Source organism: Rana temporaria, chromosome 1 (genome assembly GCF_905171775.1).
Source record: "Rana temporaria chromosome 1, aRanTem1.1, whole genome shotgun sequence".
Classification (NCBI taxonomy): domain Eukaryota; kingdom Metazoa; phylum Chordata; class Amphibia; order Anura; family Ranidae; genus Rana; species Rana temporaria.
In genome coordinates this window covers 340,741,043-340,757,358 of record NC_053489.1, presented here as the reverse complement: position 1 = coordinate 340,757,358, position 16,316 = coordinate 340,741,043, and the positions used below count along the sequence as shown (strand labels likewise).

At 37.6% G+C, this 16,316-nt stretch overlaps 1 protein-coding gene across 2 annotated transcripts in view; it reads right to left on the bottom strand.

The window, feature by feature from the left end:
• Window positions 1-5,868: 5,868 nt before the first annotated feature.
• PAX5 (paired box 5) overlaps window positions 5,869-16,316 on the bottom strand; it is a 275,149-nt gene continuing 264,701 nt past the window's right edge. For both annotated transcript variants that reach the window (XM_040361643.1, XM_040361652.1), the window contains one exon: window positions 5,869-8,747. In XM_040361643.1, coding sequence (XP_040217577.1) covers window positions 8,674-8,747 — 74 coding nt within the window. In that variant the 3' untranslated portion in view covers window positions 5,869-8,673. The remainder of the gene's footprint in view (window positions 8,748-16,316) is intronic.

The window sequence follows — 16,316 nt, the reverse complement described above, 5'->3', positions numbered from 1 at the left end:
CCAAACACGTTTGGAGTGACAACATGACAGAAGGAGAGACTATACTTACGTGGATGAGTGAATCATCGATAAAACCAACTGGGGGGCCAGAGGCTATATTGCCACAGATTGAGCACAAAACCAAGGTGGACCCCAGATGACAACCGGGTAAAGACGAACGGCATGCAAAAATAGGAGCGAGAGGGCAGCACCTGTCCCAACTGCAAGGAGCCTAGGTGTGTGGAGTCAAGCTCCTGCCAAGTTTTTCTCCTCTTTGTCATCTATTACTAGACTTCGACTTATATAACAAGGTGTTGCAGGATGAACTTCTCTCCAATTGCCACTAGAGGGTGCGATTCCCGTGAATTGACATCAGCATCACTAACTGTGTTTTATACACATAGATATCTCCCGGGCTGCACTTTACATCCAGGGCTGGGCATGTGGATCGAAGGCCTTGCTCCACTGCCCGGCGTGCGGGGGTCTTAAGTTGGGGCACGGTCCGGGGCCGCACGTTACACGTCCATGCCCTTTGGAGCCTGCCTGATGACAGGTACCTTCCTGTTTGGGCTCCAGTGTGAAGCGCAAACAGGCAGGCTCGTCTGGACATGACTCTGCCCCTCAGGGTGGGCTTGCACCACGAGTCATCATGCCGAGGGACCCTGTGACAGAGCGAGGTTGCAATTGGTCGAGCACCTTGATCTGTCACACTGATCACCCGCTGATTTCAATCACAGGACAATAGGCAGAGGTATGTGATTAGGAAACATTTTATTTTCTCTCTCAAATCTAAATCTACTCTCTTTTATTTGTTCCACCCAATTCAGTATACCTATACTAGGGGTGAATCTTTCAGATAACAATCTTCACCTTGTCTATACATCTGCTAATTTGGATCCCTAAAATGATCTATGCGTACCTTTTTTCCTTATACTCTCCTTTCTCTTGTATATATATAGTACTTTACTGCAGTATCCATCCAGATCTTTTTGTTTGTTGGTTGGAACTTGGCAGGATCTTGACTCCACACACCTAGGGTTCTTGCAGTTGGGACAGGTGCCACCCTTTCGCTCTCCTGCCCCATTTTGCACGCCCGTTTGTCTTTCCCTGGTTGTCATCTGGGGTCCACCTTGATTTTGCGCTCAATCTGTGGGAATACAGCCTCTGGCCCCCCAGTTGATTTTATCAATGATTCGCTCATCCTTGTAAGTATGGTCTCTCCTTCTGTCATGTTGTCACCAAATGTGTTTGGAGATGCATTTTTGTTTTAATTATTTTTCTTGTTTAACTATTTTTGACAAATTAATATACTAGTTCATCATCTTACTAATGTATTATTATACTTATATTACAGAATACTCATGACTTTCAAAAAATAACATAAACTCTGAAGAAGGACTACAAGGTCTGAAACATGTTAGGCATCATTTGCAGTATGCGTTCTTGCTAGCAGCTGAGCTTCATACTAATGTAACTTCATGTATATTTGCTATTTGGTATATACCGGTACACATTTTATATGTATTATGTAATTTCTACTTTTTTGCTTATGCATTTTTATTGTATGTCTATTATAATAAAATGTACTATTTTTTTTCTACTACATTACCTGGTCTGTCTATAAAATCTGGAGGGGTATTACCTTGCCTTGAGCACTAGTAGCTAGATTCAAGTACATGGACGCAACTTTGAGGCGGCGTAGCTTAAGGCATTTAAGCTACGCCACCGTAAGTTAGCTAGGCAAGTACATGATTCACAATGTACTTACCTGCTAAGTTACGGCGGCGTAGCCTAAATCGGCGGGCGTAAGGGCGCCTAATTCAAATGTGTGTTAGGGGGGCGTGTTGTATGCTAATTGTGCTTGACCTTACGTTTTTCAAGTTTTTTTTAACTGCGCATGCGGCGGGCGCCTACATTTCCCAGTGTGCATTGCGGCTAAGTACGCCGCACAGGCCTATTTATTTTGACGTGGACGTAAACGACGTAAGTCCCGATTCATGGACGACTTACGCAAACGACGTAAAAAATTTGAGTTTCGACGCGGGAACGGCGGCCATACTTGACATTACTATTCCAATAGGGCCTAGCTCTAACTTTACGCGGCCTATCTCTTACGTAAACGGCGTAAAAAGTACTGCGTCGGCTGGGCATACGTTCGTGAATCGGCGTATCTCCTCATTTACATATTCTACGCCGACCGCAATGGAAGTGCCACCTAGCGGCCATCCAAAATATTGCAATCTAAGATAGGATGGCGCAAGCCGTCGTATCTTAGATATGTTTAAGCGTATCTCTGTTTGAGCATATGCTTAAACATAAGTCGGCGTAGATTCTGAGTTAGGTCGGCTTATCTACTGATAAGTCAGCCTAACTCTTACTGAATCTACCTATCGGTTCTCCTTTTTTTGGTTAAGTATCACATTATGTTATGATAATGGAAAATCGCAAGATTATTTGTAAGCACAACATTTAAAGCTCTCATTCTTTTAAAACAGCAGACATATATGAACTTAAAAAATTACTTTTATTTTCAGAACCAATAAAATTATGGTAAATATTTACAAATAATTATCTCACATAAAGATTACATAAATTCAATTGTTCACAAGTAACAGTCACTCCAATGGAAAGACACACAGATATTGAATCTACGCCAACCTTATTGCATTTTGTTTGAACTAATCTAAAAAAAAATTGCATCAACCATTTAACTTAAATAATTCACAAATTTACAGACAGAGAAAAGAAAAAAAACCTGGTTAACAAAATACTGGCCATTCCAATCCTTCAAATAAAAATATAACAAAAAAAATGTGAAACATCTTTGGCAAATTGGCACTGCTGTAATTACATTCAAATATTACACACAAAGCAACGCACAGCACTAAGAAATAAATCACCAAATTTTCAATTCAAATATTTTCCTACAAAAAAAATACAAAACATACACATTATAAAGAAGCATTGTATGTATGTGTAGGGACTTGTTGAATCAGAGTGTTCAAAGGCATATATTTTCTTATTTATCATCACACAAGTATGCTTACTTATGCAGCCATGGTGAACTTTGGCAAAAGTATTTGGGTTTATTTTTATACTGGTAATCCCTATTAAAATAATAATCAAAAACCTCTATTTAAAGTTAAATAAGAAATATATTGCATTGCATTTATGTAAGGGGTGTGTTTATGAGGCTAATGCAGTTGAGTATTATTTAGGATCTTAAGAAAGTACAAGGCCACTAGAAAGTGAAAACCAGGTTACAGTAATGTCAATATGAGGCTGAGCAAGAATCTCAAAGAAAAAAAGCATAAAGAATTTGTTTTGGACACTAAAAATATGTGTATACATTTTTATACATTTTAGAGTCTACTCCCAAGTGTTCATTAAAAAAGAGCAGGCACCAAAGATCTGTCCCAGTTTCTTCCTGCTAGCTACAGGATTTTTAAATGTGACACCTAACGAGGAGGTCCGCCCAGCCTGTAAAAAAATAAAAGCCAGCAGCTACACATACTGCAGCTGCTGACTTTTAATAATAGGACACTTACCTGTCCTGGAGTCCAGCAATATCAGCACCCCAGCTGATGTTTACATCAGCTGTCGGGTGCTGCCGCTGCCATTGCCAGTAAAGGAACCCAGAAGTGGGGCATTACGGCTTTACGCCGGGTCCCTACTGCGCATGCACAGAGCACTGCTGTTCTCTCCTATTGGCCCAGTGGCAGAGGAAGGAGGAGGGAAGAGGAAGGAGCTGAGCTTCTTAAGTAATTTGCCTTGGCCTAGACTCCCAGATTTGGGGACAGGTATCCGCCCCCCCCCCCCCGAAAAGTGACAAATGTGGGACCGGAGGGGGGAGGAGACAAATTAGCGGAAGTTCACCTCTTGGGTAGAACTCTGGTTTAAGGCCTGTGTCGACAAGCTTTTATTTTGCCTCAAGTGGTTTTGCATTTCTTTTTAAGTTATAAAAATGAATGGAAAACCAGCTTGAAACAGGTCAAATGCCAGTTAGAAGGAGATCGACTGCAGGTTAAATGCACCTGTTAGTGAATTCTGCACAATCTCAGAAGCATCTAAAACTAATGTCAGTTGGCAAGCTCAAAGCCTGACAACACAATTTTTTTCAATTATTATTAATTAATTTTAAATTAATTATTTATATACTGTAAGACAGTTTTTAAGTTTAGTTCCATGGTGCCACACCTGGAACCCATAAAAGGTGTTTTTTACCTAAATCAATATAATAATCTGATTTACAGTAGAATCAATATAATACATGATTTTTAATTACCTGCAGTGGGTCATGACTCACAGCTTATGTGTCTCATGATAGTTAATCACACCCATAAAATGCAATAATACTAAAATAATGACATCAGCACAACATATGGGATGCCTTACATTTAACTTGCCTCACAGAGCTAGATTTTTTACAAATATTTTTCCATTTTATATGAATTGATTGTTTTGGTGCAATATTAATAAAGCTTTGAATTTAAAAATGATTATGTATACCAAATTTGCAATTATTATCAAATTATGTAGAGTACAACATTACCTAACACTTGTTACCAAATCGTGAATTGGCCTCCCCTATTTTGACATACTGTGCATTAATACCTGTAATATACCATTAGCACATTTGGTATATACTGTAACAGTTTCTTGTGTGTTTTGTGGCTACAGCAATAGAATATTATGTATATAAATAAGAGAAATAATAGACAGAGAGTTAATAAATTGTGTTTAGGAATTATTTGTAATATTATTTACACTGGCCTCTCTTTATTAGAAAACAGTTTTGACACATGACTTTGAAAAGGGCTGTGAAATAAAACCTTTTGCGCATATGTTCTTTTTTATGCAATCCATAAAGATTACCATATTGGTTTCTGTGTACCTGGCATAAAGTCAGTAAGCATTCATTGAAGGTAAATATTAAAACAAGAGACTCCTAGCTCGTTGTAGATTTTCCTAACATGTTTCACAATTTAGAATCCTAATCATCCTCTTCTCAAAACGACAACAATAAATAAAATAAGAACAGTCTGGTATAATAACTTATTAACTGGCTACATCACTTGTTTATAATTTCCCGTCTAGGCTGAAACTGGCTACTTAAAGTGAAACTGAAATAACACTTATCCCTCAAATGTTCCCCATCACCTTTCCATTACATTAGATTTTAGAAAAACACAGGAGCATGTTCCAAGATGTTATTATGCAGTTATATTATCTGGATGTTCAGCGTTTTACAATAGGTTAGAAAGTGTACACAGTCAACTTCTGTCCCAGAATAGGTTGAGTTAGCAGGGAGTTTTGGTACCCATAGACATAGCTATAGTACCCACTTAAGTTGAAATCAGTCATGGAAAGTCTATGGATACCTATACTAGTAATTGGAAAAAAAATAAGGTTCATATGTAGACAAACATTTCTATGCCTATGCCTGAGGAGTGCCAAAAGTGTTTTTTCTGGGCACAATCATCTACCAACTGCTTTCTGATGATTGGAAGTATAAGGGCTTGTTCAGGTTTATAGCAGTTTTGGGCAATTGGCAGTCAGTTCTGAGCACATATAACCACATTGCAAATTACAGTTCTAAACATGTGTAGTTAGCTAAATTACTTACATAAAAGCCTGTTGCAGACACCTATAACACCAGTTTATCAGAGGAAAATAATAACCATTGGAAAAGGTATTCTAACCTGTCTGATCACTGTCTCTCCCATGGTATCTGCAGGCATCCCATAAACCCATAGACATAAGACAGTTATTTCAAGCCAATAGGTATCTTTCATTGGGTTGATTTAGTAAGATTGGAGAGTGCAAAATGTGGTGTAGCTGTGCATAGTAGCTAATTAGCTTCCAACTTTAGCTTGTTCAATTAATCTTTGACAAAAACAAAATGGAAGCTGATTGGTTTCTATGCCGAGCTGCAGATTTTGCACTCCCCGGTTTTAGTAAATGAAGTCCATTGCATTGAGTGAGTTTTTTTTAATCAGAAATGTAAAATAAAAGCAATCTATGTCATATAGGGTATGCAAATTACATTATGTATATCTTTTATGGCATCATTTAGAGAAACAACACATTTTGACACAGTTTACCAGTTATCATATATATTTTTCCAATCATATCAATCAATACCAATTGTACCAAAGCTACTCAATACAATATTGTACATTTTGGTAGGTAATAATTAATTTGTTCAGTCTACATAGAATTCTATATTGGAAATGAGATATACTGTAAGTTATCTTCATATGGTCAATTGTATTAGTTAATCCAATTTACCCTATTTATTGCAATTTTTGTAATTATAATTGTGCTGTAACAGAAACAGAAACAACAGTTTTTGTTTCTATAAAATGTGTTTTTTGAATTATAAGAATTTAAATTAAATAAATAGACAGTCAATGTGCATAGAATGATATGTTAATCTACATTTAACCTTGAAACACTTAATAAACCTTGTTCAGTTTCTTCTGCTTAGCTTCTTCTGCATATTCTTTATTACCATGGCTTTTCTTTTGTCATCCTTCTTTTTCAACTAAAGTAACATTTAAATTAATATGTCGTTCTTGTGATATATGTATTATAGCATTGTTCACTTTCCTAACCTATTAATAAATAGTTATTTTTATGCACATTTGCCTGTCTTTTGCAAAACCACACATTTCATTAACATGTCAGATTTCATAATGATTTATTAGACAACATGAAAATGAAACATAATAATGTATACATAAGGGTCTTTAAAATATACTGGGCAGGAACGGCCATGTTTATATTTTTCAGTGAAATAGAGTTTCCTTCTGTTGCAATATGTGAGATCTCTTGGGTCTTTCCCACATTCTTTATGGGAAGCATCACCATAAAAATAAATAATCCATTTAAACTGATTCCATGCTGCTTTTTATCTTAAAATAAATAGATACGAGCTGCGGGATTTGACCTCATATGTTAGATAACTAGATGCATTGTGTGGTGTTTTGTCTCTATTTGCAAATTCATTATAAAACTAGGAATTGCAAGCACAGGCGGTGATTTTACAATAAAGTTTAACTGGAACAAAAATCCCATACTGCAGAGATTTCACAGGAATTACTGCATAATGAGATGCCCTTGCATGGTCTTACCATGATATTATCCAGGAGGGAAAAAGGCTTAAGGAACATTCAAACTCAACTGTGTACTCTTGAAAGTAATGTCAAGTGTCTATGTTAAAAACATAAAGCATTTTATGGCAATTTTGATGTGTATAAATTCATTTACAACATATTGACTAGTTTCATATGTCCTAAAAGGGATCATTTATAAATAAAGAACCTGCCTTTAAAAAAATGTTAATAACAATGTATTCTGCTTTGTTTACTTGCTATAACATATATTGCATTATGTTATATGTTGGGATAGACAGTGTATATTTATTGTTTGCTACAGTTGGTGAAAGTTTAACTCTAGGCAGATATAAAAGTCATGGAATAATGATGCTGTGTAATCATGAATACATCATTAAATATATTTTTAATTGCAAGCAGTGTAAGTACCTGAATTTCACTTGGTATAAGCCTGTAGCAGTCCCTGTACAGAAGGGCCAGAGTGTAAGAAACAAGGAACACAAAAAAAACAATGTGTTAACAAAAAGTATTCTGATTGGAGGAGAAAGCACAGTGACAGTGGCACAGTTATCACTGTGCTGTTCACCCCCTTCCCAGTCACAGACTATGGTGGCTCTAGGAGGACCTTGACTAAGAAGAAATGTGTTAAATGATGCTAGCCAAGTCTTCAGTATGAGGACATCACAAAAAAATACAGCAGAGAAAATCTCTAGACTGAATGAGAATGTTAAAGCAAAAGTAGATTTTGCTTTTATATGGGCTATTCATTTCTACCTTTTTTGGGGGGGCTAAAGTTCTGCCTTAACCATCTTTCATATAATCTAAGATTTTATCAAAACATTTTTTAAGCAAGCCCCCTTTATACATATTTAAATATATATTATATTATATATTGCAATTTTGTACCTAATCCTATTTTTGGTGTTATTTATAGGAAAGTGATTTACAGTAAGTGAAAGAATAAGGTTGTTGAAACTACTATCTGCTCTGAGCAGAATACCATCATTTAAATGTAATAAACATACAACAGGAATAGATGATTTTCAAACACTTAGTGACATCAGCCCCAAATGTAGCCATAGTGAATGGTAACCTGGTTTAATGTTGGATTAAAGCTTACAGGAGTAGGTGGATCAGTGCAGCATTTTATAAAAGATATGCTGTAAGCACTTTGAGTAACAAATGTTTATCATGTTGCAGTTTGTGCTAAGCCACTTTCATAAATTTCACAAAGAAGCATGTTATTTATTTACAATGGAATGATATACATGATTTGATGCAATAGATCAAGGAAACGGCATTGGTTAACTGCTCTTCTTCTTGTAGCCAGAACACTGTGTGATTCCAATAATCTTTAGGCTACACATATATGCAAACTAATAAAACCGAAATGTATCCATTGAGAATCAACTTTTATAGTGAAAAAGATGTTTGAAAGAAATAAATATTTGCTTTGTCCAACATGACAATTTGATTTACTCCATATTTCCATCTTGATTTTTTAGAGTAATTTTTGTATTTTGTATTGTACAATCTCCATAATAGCTGTAAGTGCTCATGTTCTCATTGCATTTTGTCAGTGACGATCATAGGCAGTGGCAGCAGCAGGGGGCGCTGCTCCTCTCGCTGCACTGTAATAGTATGGAGAACCTAGAAAAGAGCATAAAATTAGGACACCATTTTAAAAACATTACACAAACAATAAACATGAAAAAATATATATATGAATATAAATATATATATATATATGAATGAGTAAATGTATATAAGTTTCTTCACCCTGTGAGTCAAATAATACTACTTTGTTTTGGTAATGGAAAGGACCACTCTACCAAAAATAATGAAAAAGCAACACCAGCAATACCAGCTCTGTCTCGTTTTTTAACTAACAAGCACATAAGTAACTCTTAAATTCCCCCGATTTACAGACCAGTAAAGCAGAATGTAAGATTTTAAATAGTTTATTGGGCTAGCAAACATTTATGTTTCCTAATAAGAGTAGCAATATCAGATAATGTATACTGAGTTACTAAATGAGTAGTACATTTTTGCATTGTAAACTGAACAGTTATTGTATTTATTGGCGTATAACACTCACTTTTTAACCCTGAAAACAGAGGTTAAACTGTGCCTGTGTGTTATAGGCAGGGGGCTATGGAAAGTTTTTTTACTGAAACTTCCCTCTTAAAGGTAGGGTGCGTGTTATACGCCGATAAATACAGTATTTAACTTAGTGAATAAGGTGAACCTGCCTAACATAAGTTGACCATGTCAAGCTCAACCCTCCTTTTATTTTCATCTTAACATAATATTCCACAAGTCATTTTGTAATGTAAAATCATTAACCACTTCTCCCTGGGTAGACATCATATGATGTCCTGAGGTCTAAGTGGTGATACCAGGATGATGCATGCAGGCATCATCCCAGTATCAACATTTTCTGCTGATGACATTATTTCATGTAGAAGTGATTCAGGGGCTGTACAGCCCATGGATAACTTCTAGAGGCAGAGGAAGATGGTCATTTCCTGGGCTCTCCTGTCCCATCGGGGATTCAGGGACCAATCTGACCAGTGTCATCATCTGCAATACAGAGAGAGAGAGAGGGATTTACATTGTTCCCCCCTCTCTGTAAGATCAGAAACCAGAAGTGCTGAGGATTTCTTTGCTTTCGGTTTTGGTTTACTGTTAAAAGCCATTAAGGGCTTGTACAAGCATCTGATCAAACAATCTGTGTTTTATCATATGCTTTGGAGGCAAGAGGAGACATCTGGGGTCTAATCGACCCTAAATCTCTCCAAGAGGACCTGTTAGGGCCTGTGATATGACAATGGATGTTGTTCATCCCTTGTGATAGGAATAAAGTTGATAAAAAAATCAAATAAAAGTAAAAAATCAAGCAAAAGTGTAAAAGAAGTTTTAAATAAAATACATTTAAAAAAATCAAAGCGCCTTCGTCCACCCGTGCTCATGTGAACACATTTGTAAGTCCCGGATGAATATGTAAATGGTGACTGCGCCACAAATGTGAGATATCACCGCAAACGTCACAGTGAAGGCAATCATTTATATTCTAGATCTCCTGTGTAAAAATAATAGAATGTAAGAAGTGTCAGAATTGGTCTTGGAATCAAATGGCTAAACATTCCCTTTTTTTTTACAGCCAGCTATGATTTTCTAAAGCTGCCCAAAATATCCAGGTTTTTGGCTCATCTGTAAAATCCTTTTTATTTGCGTACATCTGGGTATATTAGATGGGGAATTCCTGTCCCGATGTACACAAAAAAAAGAGGATTTTACAGTTAAACCAAAAATCCAACTTTCTTTTTTGTACATCCAGAGACACAGAGCATCTTCATATTCATAATGATAGAGAAGACTGAAAGCAATGAATTGAGGGGATGGCTCATGGCATCCAAATATCAACCACCAACCCTGAATCGGTAAGAACCTCACACAGCCACCTGCAAAATGTTCCAACTGAAGCTAGCATCCCGAGCAGCATTAACATCCACTTGCTAAAACCTGGCGTAAGTATGAACCAAAGACCAGGTGGCAGATTTGAAAACCTGAGCAACCGATGCCTAATGATGCAAAGTGGGCTTTCACAGGAAAAGGTGGAATCTGACCCTTTAGTAGGACATAAGCTTGAGAAATACATAGCCATATCCATCGAGAAGTGACAGGCTTTGAAGCTACATGACACTTCCTTATGGCCTGCGGAAGCACAAATACAGAATCTGACTGTGAAAAAAGAAATTGAGTTCAGGTACCACCCGATGGCATGAACCACATCCAAAATCTTCACAGCCAAGTGGAATACCAGAGGAAGATTAGGTTTTATGGGATGGTCTCACTCCCCTTCCTTCCCCCTCTATCTTATTATTATTATTATTTCTCTCCTCTTCTTTCTTTCTTGCTGCCTCTTTGTCTTTTTTCAGTATTTTAAATATCCAGGTATGGTCATAGGGATCGATACCTTAATCTTTTCGATCTTTCGATTTGGAAAATATATATTTTTTTGGAAATGTGCAGGGTGTTTTTAAGTAACATCCTACAATGTGCATTAATCTCATGTGCTGATCATTAATTTGATAGCAGACCTAGCAGCCGTTTATGTACTGGCTTAGATGTGATGTGCTGTTACAATTTTTTGAAAATGTTTGTTCGTGTGATGTCTTGTTCACTGCCCTATGTTCATTTCCTTGACTGCAAAATAAAGAATAATAAAAACACATCCAAAGTGTGTAAAGTCTTGTCCCCCATCATCTGAAGATTAGGACAAAAGGACATTAATACAGTATCCGGGTTGAGATGAAACAAAATAAATCCCCTTAGGCAAAAAAGACAGATAAGACTGCAAGGCCACCTTGTCATGGTGGAAAACAGGAAAAGAGCAGCCAATTCAGAAACTCTGTGAGCCAAAGTGATGACAACCAGAAAGATCACAGAAATTACCCAAAAGGGTTGAAATAGAGATTTCTTCAATATAGAGAGTACCAGGTTGGAGTCCCCGAGCGTTAATGAAGAGCTGCTCCTGATGGAGAAAGGCCAAAATATGACCAACCACATACCTGCGAGAGTAAAATCCCTGAGCCTCTGTCACGAATGTCACGTCTACCCCAACGCAGGTGTTCAGACACTATAGCTGGCTACTGTGCACTTCACCTATAGCAGCCCCATTTCCCTTAAGACAAGCAGACTTACCAGTACTTGGTTGCCCTCAGGACTTTATACACAATGCTATAGAGCAGATGGCCAAGGCATGCCAAGGCAGATGGGTACTGAGCAAAGCAAACAGATACTTGCAGTTTAGCAGATAGAGTTGTTTAAAGACAGTTCAGGTAATGGCAGGCTGAGTTCAGGGGATAATCCAGTATCTGTTTCAGGTAAAAAGGCAGGCTGAGTTCAGGTGATAATCCAGTCCAATCCGGGTCATACGCAGGGGATCCAGCACCAAGCAAGGCAGACTAACGGGAGGCTTGATCTAAAACTATGCAGGTAAGTCTGTCTCTATCACAAGCAAGGAATAGAGTATTCAGTTTGCTTATATCAGGTGACTGAGCAGATCAATCATCTAACAGAAAACACGGACAGGTAAAAAAGCAGCAGCCAACAACCGGGTGCTGGAATAAGGAACAGGGGCACTAAGTGATCGTGACAGCCTCACACAAAGAAAAATCAGCTTTCCAAATCCTATTGTAATTTATCATGGAAGTTCTCTTCCTATGCTTAAACAGGGTGAAAATAAACAAATCTGAGATACTCCTGTCTCTTAGGACCCTGGTTTAAAAAGCCATGCTGTCAAAGCCAGCCACTGAAGGGTAGAAGACACTAGCAAAAAAAAAATGGAACCCTGCCTAATGGAGAGGGGTTATATTTGGGATGGGACGTCCTGTCTTTTTTTTTTTGCCAGTATCCAATCCCCTGAATCCTATTTGAAATTCTTTATATACATAACCTATTGTTATTTATATAAAGAGGTTGTGTGTCCTGAGATGTATGGAAAAGAAATGTAATTTATTTTACTTGCAGTCATGGCAACACTACTACAACACTACTACAAACACTTAACATATTTCCTCTGGCCTACTGACAGTTTCCTAATTTTCCTTGAAGCCTGCATAGAATTTAAGGTCTCTACAAAGGGGTCTACCTGACTATTTATACTCCTATTGCCTGGTCTCCTTCACTATTCCTCCCTCCATCACAGCCAATGGCAATACCCAGTGTTTTTTGGTATAGCAGAGCATTATGCATGCTCCCCTGTGAAAGTGGTGAAGCTTAACAACTAAGGCCCCGTACACACGGTCGGACAAAACCGATGAGAATGGACCGAGGTTCAATTTCATTGGTCCAAACCGACCGTGTGTATAGGCCATTGGTTTGTTTTCCTTTTTAAAAATTTTAAAACATGCTTCAAAACCGAACCGATGGACCGCTGCCCGATCGGTCTAAACCGATGGTTAGTACAGAAAAGCATCGGTTCAAAACCCACGCATGCTCAGAATCAAGTCGACACATGCTTGAAAGCATTGAACTTCATTTTATTCAGCACGTCGTGTGTTTGACGTCACCGCGTTCTGACCCGATCGGTTTTTGGAACGATGGTGTGTGCGCATATCAGGCCGTCAGGCCACTTCAGCGGTGAACCGATGAAAACGGTCCGTCGGACCATTCTCATCGGTTTGGAACGACCGTGTGTACAAGGCCTGACTGTTAGGCATATAACCAAACAAGTGATGCCACAGCTCCCCCAGGTCTCAATCATTGTGAACTCAAGCATTGGCTGTGATGGAGGAAGGAGTGGTGAGAAAGCACGGTCAAGATAAATATAAAGTAGTTAAGGGGCCTCTTTGCAAACAACTGTCACTTTGCCCTTCAGGGGTAAGGTGATAATGGGATTTATTTGTAAGTACAATTGCACTCTAAAAGTTCAGTTGCTCCAGAGCTTGGTAAATAAGGGGAAGCTCTGTTGACTTCCATCAGCCAATCCTTGATTGGGTGATCTTTGCAAAGTGAAGTGTCATCTAGTTTACTAAGCTCTGGAGCAACTGCACTTGCAGAGTGCAACTGCATTTGAAAAGTGTAAAGTTTATTTGCCTTTAGAAAATCAACCACGTGTGTTTCTAAATGCTATCATGTTTTGTGATAAACCAAATCATGTTTATAGAGGAAAATATCAAATACTACTTACAAGTGTCATTCAATAAGAATATTACTTTCTTTTTAATTCATCTTTGCAAGTACAAACTAAAGAATTCTAGCTACAGATATTCTAGCTACTAGATGTCTTTAAAATACTTTTTACAACTATCACTAGTTTATAAATATTCTAACACACCTTTAATTACAACCTAAAATGTATTTAATTTTTCCATCACAGACCACTTAAGCATTCATGATTTTATACACAGGTATCCTATCCAAGGGTAAAATGTACACTAGGTCAAAGACATAGCCCTTTTCAAAATTCCATTAGAAAATCCAGTAGCAAAAGGTTAAATATTCAGGTTGTGACATAAAAGACTTTTCTTGTGCAAATCATCTGCATAGCACAAGATACCATCACAAAAGAAGCCTAATACTACTTAGTGACTATAATATAAAAATAGGTAATTTTAATGTCAGTAAAGAATTGTGAGCTGGAGCAAGTTAAACAAGAAAGGGTCGGGGCAATTTAAACTTAAAAAATGTGATACTGCGGGAATCTTCTGTGGATCACAGAACAGATTTGTCACTATCCTTATGAATATAATGCAATACTACTGTAGCTCAGCATTAGTAGATATTATATTTTATGGTAGACTGAATATATTACCCTTATTTCTCTTAGCTTCACACTTCCCTGCCAACATAGCTGTAGAAACCAACAGTAGTAACAGTATCATTGCCAATTATTTCCAGCTTTTAGGTAACAATTTTTGAACATGGTTCTGGTGCTACATCTATAGCTATAACATTTGTGCTCTAAGAACTCTAAAGATGAGACAGATGCGCTAAAAAAAAATGATTTTTTTTATAACGTTATAGGCAAAATATGGGGTTTCTGTTCCTTTCCCACTTTCATTTCATCGAAAACTTACATATATACTGTGTCTCTAATTTTGTCAGGAATGCAATTTATCTTTTCTAATCTAATTTAATTTTGCATTTTGTATGCTTTATTATTTTGTTAATACAAATAAAGGAAACAAAATAAAATAATAGGCATAAGAGAAAACAATTTCATCCCCTTGTGCAGCACTAGTTGGATAGACTATACCTAAGCCTTCTAATACAAAGATGCAATTTGGCACTGTTTTATAGCGGATTAGGCAAAAGTCAAAGGGTCCTTCTATGTGATGGATAGATAAATGTTGCTCAATAATGAATAAAATAATGTGAGAACAGCTGGAAAATGTGACACCATCTGCACCCTTGTAGTTATGAACTAGGTGAACCCAGGATAAACCTGTCTCTCAATAAAACAGGTTGCATTTCCTTCTATGAAACTACTTGTTCTCTGGAATACTAACATGTACTTGAATAGCTCATGGTTTCTGCCAGTAGTGTTTAAATTACACAACATGCCCAAGTCACATTCACTGCAAAAAAACAACATGTATCATATGAAATTCTTTATGATGAACATCAAGATGGGAAGTAATGAGGGAAATAGTAAAGACGTTCTTAGAACAAAGCAGCATGAAATTGAATCATTTTTCTTCATTAGCCAGCGCTTGCCATTATCTAGGTTCAGCATGTGTGTATTAACCAGCCTCAAAAATGCCCCACAGTCCATGTCAGTTCTTCGTCCCAGATCACTACACATTTACCTGTAAGTTGGGCTGTTCTTGCAAGAACACCACTTTAACTCAAATCATTCATCACACTTCAGCAGTTAAAAGACTGACTACATCTCTGGAAAGATTTCTACTCTATTTTATAAATTTACTTTTCAAAACCTACAATTGTTGTATTATATTCACAGAAAAAAATATATTCTGAGATTTAAAGATGTACAGCTTAACTTGTTGGCCACACCTCTATACATTTTAGTGGGCAATAATCCAAAAATAATTGTAAAATGAAGGACCTTAGCTATACTGCTAGCCATAAAAATCCAAGCCACTGATAATGTGAAATAGCTATAAAAAGAGCAAGCATTAGAACGAGCAGTAGATATTGGCTAAGATATACCAGAGAGATTTTTGAATGTACTTGCTACTGTACATTAGGATATTTGGTAATTTGGTAATCACATTTTTCAATCTGAAACTAACTAGTGTTTTGGACATCTTGTATGAAGCCCCTTGGGTAGTGAAATTGAAATATTCTAAGCGTGAGTCTTGGGACAGACCCATAATATGATGGAGAGATTATAGGAAGCTTAAAGAAAACCTGGCTGAGCGATCATCAATCAGCCCCACCTGCAGTTGCTCAGTGACAGCTGCAAGGCCTGCCTCCAGGGGCAGACTAACTATTCGGGCACTTGAGCCCTCGGGCTTCATCAAGGACCATGGCCAATAGGAGGAGCTGTGAGAGGTTCCTGGGAGGACAGATAGGGATAGATGGAGTAAGTAGACTCTGGTCCAGTCCTGAGAGGACAGAGAGGTATCGAGAGAGCCAGGGAGGACACGACCTGGACTGGTAAGAGAACTCTGGCTGTAACGGTGGGACGAAGGGAGGGAAAGGGATGGGTAAGCAGCTGAGAACCAGAGTGTGAGAGCCTGCCTC